Source organism: Chenopodium quinoa, unplaced genomic scaffold (assembly GCF_001683475.1).
Source record: "Chenopodium quinoa cultivar QQ74 unplaced genomic scaffold, ASM168347v1, whole genome shotgun sequence".
Classification (NCBI taxonomy): Eukaryota; Viridiplantae; Streptophyta; class Magnoliopsida; order Caryophyllales; family Amaranthaceae; genus Chenopodium; species Chenopodium quinoa.
This window is the reverse complement of record NW_018744620.1, coordinates 1,966,713-1,973,574: the sequence shown is the minus strand read 5'-3', so window position 1 is coordinate 1,973,574 and position 6,862 is coordinate 1,966,713. Positions and strand designations below refer to the sequence as shown.

At 34.1% G+C, this 6,862-nt stretch overlaps 1 protein-coding gene across 1 annotated transcript; it reads left to right on the top strand.

Annotated features, from left to right (window-relative positions):
- The first annotated feature begins 1,272 nt into the window (after positions 1-1,272).
- LOC110700174 (fasciclin-like arabinogalactan protein 9) lies at positions 1,273-2,311 on the top strand. Its single transcript, XM_021877684.1, has one exon. It carries the CDS (start codon positions 1,384-1,386, stop codon positions 2,149-2,151), a length of 768 nt encoding a protein of 255 aa, XP_021733376.1. The 5' UTR covers positions 1,273-1,383; the 3' UTR covers positions 2,152-2,311.
- The last annotated feature ends 4,551 nt before the right edge of the window (positions 2,312-6,862 follow it).

Sequence of the window (6,862 nt, the reverse complement as noted above, 5' to 3'; positions counted from 1 at the left end):
CTACACGCATGTTTGTTTTTCCTGCCAAAAAAACACAGCAAGGATTTAACTTGGCAACCACGTTCTCCTCCGGCCCCAAGTAGCACCCAACTTGTTCATTCTTCGTATTATATTGCTTCGTCTTCTTATATTTGCCTAGTTGTTCCTGTCCTTATCTATCACAAATATACGAAGTTTATATTATTTCTGACACCCAAACTTAATTGTCAACTTTACCCATCAACATTATTTTATTTCCACCATTATCATAGCCTCTGTAACATACACATGCTAACAAATATTTATTAGTTTCATAAGTATTTAAATTAGTTCAGTCCCTATGACCTACCACCTACTAATCGTATATGTTACAACGGATCCTAAATCGATCAATTACGAAGTATAGTCAAAATATGAGTGACTACTTCCTCCATTACTTTGTGTTTTTTCATTTTAATAAGGTCTAATAGAGATTTGACTATATTATTATGAAAAAAAAAACCTTATTAGAAAACTTGAAAAGTAGCTTATTGAAATTTTGAAAAACATATGATAGAAGGTTCTTTTTAATCTAGCTTATAAAATAATTAGCTTTTCGGTTATTACATAAAATGAAGTAGCTAACAATTATCAGCGCGTTTTCTATGTGGCTAGCCACATCATACGGCTAGCTGACACACGAGTAACCAGGTAACCTTTGACCGACCGAGTAACCCTGATCGAGTATCTCGCTGACTAAGTAACCCAGGCCACACGGTGTGGTTAACCACATATGAAACTTTATAACAATTATTAACTACTTTATATTTAATTAACACTTTTACTTAACTAGCTTTATTTCGCTAGCTAAACTAGCAACACTAACCCCATTTAGCTAATTTTGTCCCAAACAAGGCCTTTGCCCCTAACCTTCGAAGAGAGAAAAACTTTAACAATGATAAATCTATAACAAAAGTATGAAACCTATTAGATTTGTTTCAATATGATTTTTCTGTAATATTTTAAAAATAATTTTGTATAATAGTTAGTTGAATATAATAGTACTTATATGGTTGTCCAAAAAAAAAAAAAAAAAAACATATATTCTAATAAATACATTGAAAACTGTATTAGAAAGCAAATAAGACAAAGGAAAATAAAATGAAGAGAGTATAACACTGTGAAGAACAGTACACATTCGAGTTGTTAGCACATTGTAGTCCAAAGATTTTTATTCTATCTTGGCCAACCCTCTTGATTTTATTTAATAAAAATTTTAAGTTTTTTTTTTAAAAAGTTGGATAACTTAACATAGCCAGCTCATTCCACCTCTACACAAATTTGTACCATAAATCTCACCTCTCATTCACTAAACTCAACAAACAACAACATTCTACATACAGTTGTTGTACACACTCTCAAAAAATGGCCTTCTTCCTTAAACTCTCCCTAGTTGCCCTAGTGGCCACACTCGCCTGCGGCCACTGTATGGCTCAGTCCCCAGCGGCCCCTGGCCCCGCGCCAGCTGGCCCTGTTAACCTCACAGCCATCCTAGAGAAGGCAGGGCAATACACAACCTTCATGCGCCTTCTAGCGTCCACCCAAGTCGGCAACCAGATTGCCAACCAGGTGAACACGTCCACTGAAGGCATGACCGTCTTCGCACCCACCGATAACGCATTCCAAAACCTTAAACCAGGTACAATCAACAATCTCTCAGATCAGGATCAAGTAAAACTTGTTCTCAATCATGTCCTCCCAAAGTTTAACAGCTTTGACAACTTTGAGACCATCAGTAACCCTGTCAGAACCCAAGCCACCGGCGATGACGGCGAGGCTTTTACTCTCGAGATTGTCTCCATTGGTAATAGACAGGTTAATGTGTCATCTGGAAAGGTTACAACTCAGTTGAACAATGCCTTGAGGGAGAAGTTTCCTTTGGCTGTTTATCAGGTTGATAAGGTGTTGTTGCCCCCGGCGTTGTTCGAAGCAAAGTCTCCTAAGAGCTCTCCAGTAGGCTCGGCAACAAAACCGAAGTCCAGTGACTCGAAGTCGGATGGCAAAGCCGCAGAAGGTCCTGCGACTGACTCTGCTGATGCTGAAGCCAAGGATAATGGTGTTTATGGTTTGAAGAGTATGGGAATGGGATTTGTTGCAGTGGTTGGAATTCTTACCACTGGTTTCCTTTTTTAAGGGATATAGAAGAGTACATTTTATGATGTTTGATCAAATTGTATCTAATATCATTATTTGTTTTTGTTTGTGTTACTCGGAAGAACGTTTGATTTTTTATTGTTCATTCATACATAAAATGGTAATAATGCCAATAAATTTTAAAATTTCTCCATCTTTATATTCTTCATCTTAAGTACTTGGTATACTGGTAAGGATTGTATCTCACGACAAAGAGTTTGTGAGAACAGTGCTCATTACAAACAACTTGAGGGTGGAGATTCTCTTATCCTTCATCCCCATTCTCTAAGGGTCTTGCCCATTAATTCATAAAAATAAAAATGACCTTAAATCACCACTGAATTTGATTTAGTTTAACGTAGTAGCTTACAAACTTTTGTACAAGTGGATTTAACTATTACCAAATCAAAGTTTTTAGCTTAAGTTCTTTAATAATAGGGTAATCCTATTTGCTACCCTTGAGACACATATAAGCTTTTAATGCATTTTCTAAAATGGTACTACTTATATCTTTAAGAAAGACAAAATATGTGTAGATCGAGATAATTAATACGGAGTACATTTCATTCTATAATTTCTTATATGTATAATAATAGTGATGATAATGATGATGATCCTCTCATCAAAAAAAAAAGTTGATAGATCGTGCTTTGGGTAAGAATTGGGCTCATTAGCTCTTCGTCTATATGTCCATTACTACTTCCGTTAAAAACTATCTGCAAATTTGAATTTTTTATATCTCATAAACGATATCCAAATTTGCAAATACTCGTAACAATTAACGGAGGTAGTAGATTATATAACTTTAAAAGAGAGAGACTCTTATACTAGTGAAAAATATTGTCATAACTAAAAAACCCTAGCCTCTTTTCTCTCTTCTCTCTTCTAAACTATAGCCTCCATTGTTAATTTCAAAGGGGCTTTCATCAGATTTCATCGGTGGAAAACTCCAATCTTTGTTTCCTTTAAGTTTTTTTTTCTTGTTTCTTAGATTATAATAATGTCTCCTTCGGAAGAAAGGATTTATCTCCTTCGAAAGCAAGGTTTTTTCAATCTCCTACGAAAGACAAAGTTTTTCGAACACCGAAAGACAAGGTGTTGCTTGCATTTAATTTGGTTTCCAGTTGTACGGGGCTACGATTGATTATTGATCGGATTCGGGTTACAAAATCACCACAAGAATTTTCTTTTTCACAAAATTATAAAGCGGCGGCAGATCCACTCAAAAAGTTGTATGAGACAACGAATTGAGAATGTGCCAAATTGTTACATTTATGTATTTGGATTCTTACCCTTTCCCGATCAGTTCTTGTTTGATATTGTTAGATCTGTTTTCATTATCATTGATTGTCAATTGTAGATGTCGTATGACTTTAATTAATAATATATAGTGTCTTTTAACACTTCTTTTACAAAGGAAAAAAAAAACACGACTCTCGGATCCCCACAAAAAGTCAAAAACACATCTTAGTTCAATTTAGTCTTCATGTCCTAGCACAAGAACTTTCGAAAGTGCACCGCAATATCTAATGATTTAATCTACGGTCAATTAACTTAGTGAATAAATAAATAAGAATTAAATGTTGCAACTTGCAAACTCTCATGTTCTCTCCCACCAAGTAGAAGCATATAATCACATGGGTTAGCCAACCCTCTCTCTACTTTCTTTACATAGTATTTTTTTTCAGAAGATATATTCATTGCATACTTGATTTTCGATGTGTTGTATCTTGCTCTTTTTATTGGATGCACAGTTTAGTATGAGATGATATTAGATAAAAGTTGTTTCAGGTGAAACAATGTGGTCAGGACTTTGACCTTTATCCGTTGATTGAAAACTAATTTGGACCTTAAGTGATTGGGCCGAAAAAACATCTGCACAAGAGAGTACGTTAACTAGCCCCAGGGGTGTGTTTGAGGAAACCCTTATGTTGCCTAAGTTAGTACGTGAGATTGAGAATTCAAGGAGAGAAATCAATGCTTGCAAGTGTAATAATTAACGTGAGAGTGTTTGCATATAACTTATGAGATATAAAATTAGAGTGCTTATACCTTTAGAGGATGAGGGCCCTAATCATGAGTTGACCAGAACCATGTGGCAAGTGGAAACCCAAATGGGCTAGGCAACTAACTGGACACTTAGGCTTGTTGAAATCCCTTTTGAGAACTTTAGGCATGAGGCCTTTGTGGGATATTGAGTTCATTAAATGTACTGGCCCAAATAGGCTTATTCGGACCAAAACAATAGTATATATATTTCTCTAGTTCAACACAAAGATGTTTCACATTGCTTTTGTAACACCCCGTCCCCAAACAAGTTAGGGAGGGGTCTATTATCACGAAATGCGCACCAAGGGCCAACAACTGTCCTCACAAACCAACATAAGTCCTTTCGACGCATTTCGTCCTCAATCAAGCGCACCCAGGAGATCACCCATCCCAAGACTACTCCAAGCCAAGCACGCTTAAATGAGAAGTATCTTAGCATATTAGCTTTCTAAAAGGAAGATGCATCTTGTTGGTATGAGAAGTATATTAAATCCCTTTAAAGCAATCATGAGGGGTATTACATACCGTAATACCCTAGAAATTTCCTTCTTTTAAAAATACTCATTTTACTCTAAATAAAACCCTTTTTAGAAAATAACCAAAATATTACCGCCACCGTGATAACGGCTTATGCTAATTTTTCAAAGTCACACTGCGGAAGTCTAAAAACAAAAACCAACTTTTATAATAAAACTTGAGTTCACACCCTCAAAACAAAAGTAGAATGAAACATTCACAAGTTGGAACCAATTCAAACATTTCCCTTCTTAAAAACCAATTAAAAATAAACACAATATTGTTAGTCCATAAACAATAACCAATAATTCAAAAATATAAAAATTAAGAAACATAACAAGTAACTCTCTGCACTCTATCCCATCATGCTCTTCATGTTTCAAGTACCTGTTACTTCCGCTTTATTCAACCCTCTACTCACCATATAAATGGGTCATAGTAGGGCCAATCCAAAGGAAAGCCAAACACAAACACTAAAGTACGAATCAGCACACTAACATGAATATCTTAGTATCAAAATAAAATAATTAAAAACATGTTCGCCATACAATCACAAGTCAACTTACCTTTGACTCGTAACTAGCAATATTAATTATTAATAATAATTTTGGATTACGCATCGAACAGGTTTCCTTTCTTGAAAATAGCCATTTAAATATTGAACTTCCAATCAGAAAGCCACCCCAATTGGCACCTACTATGTCACACTAGTGACGGAATTCCAGCACATTAATAATAAAAAGAAAGTACAGCGTCCTATACCCCTGTAAAAGCTATGGTTAAATATATATAAAACCCCATAATCCCCCCCATATGTTCATATTCAAGGTATATACGTTCCAAGAGTTTTGGTGCGTATCCTCTTACACTTAGCGTGATTTACCAATTTAACATATGATGACTCCAACCAATAATCAAGAATAAACATAGCAACTTTCAATTCATTCTTAAATTAATTAGTGAGCATATACTATTTAGTTTAATCAAAGTTCCTTGCCTAGTTTTGTGCACAAAATTGCACGATTACTACCTTGGTGCATAAAATGCACTACTAAACTTCCTTGACTCAAACTCAACTTACATGAGCGAGTAAATAAATAAACTAACTTCTTGACTCAACACGAATAATAAATGGGTGAGAAATAAATTCATGAATCATGCTCAATAAGTCTAATCTTAGCTCTTTAATTCATATATAAGCCTTGCTTATTAAATACATGCTTTCTTAATACTTGAAAATAAAACATACTTCCATGATTCATACATATTCAACTTGTATCATGCCTCAAATAACATATTCACACGCTTGCATAACAATTCATGCTCAACCAACATAAATTCCAAGCATATAATCAACCAAACGTGCTACTAATTCGTCACCTAAATCATATTTTACAATCCTAGCATGATACTAAGCACACACAAATAATCTTGTGCACATACGTATCTTGAATAATGCCTAAACTCGGCCACACTCTCTAGAAATCACCTAGCTCGAAGCTTCCTACAAATAAGAATACATAACTATAATTAATCTACTATTCTCACAAATTTCCAGCAACTATAATACACTTGAAACCTTACTAATCAACCCAATTTAATGGGTACTTCAAATCCTTTCAAAAAGACTTAACTTTTATGGCTTAAATAAAATTCCAGCATACTTAGTTAATATAAAACATCACTAATAGACTAGGAAATCATATTTAAATCATTAAAACCTTTTTTCCCTTTTATGGGTAATCAAACCCTAACTCTATAATTAAAAAGTAGTGTGCATTAATAAATTCCAGTATTAATATGAGGGCTTTAAAGTCATTAAAAACATGTTTAAACCATTAATTAAATAACAACAACAACCTAGGATCAAACCCTAATCATAAACAGTAAATTCCCAATTTCTAGGGTTTGTAAATTGGGGTTTTTGATTGAATAAAAATCTGAAAATTATATGAATAATTTAACAACATCAAATACCCAAAATTAATACCAAAAACACAATCAAAATCATGCTTTAAAAATAACAAAACAATAGAATTAAATTAGGAAGAGAAAATGAGAGTATTTTTTATTTTTTATTTTTTATTTTTTTTTTTTATAAATAATAATACCGAACCACACCAAAAAGAAGAGAGAAGGAGGGTGG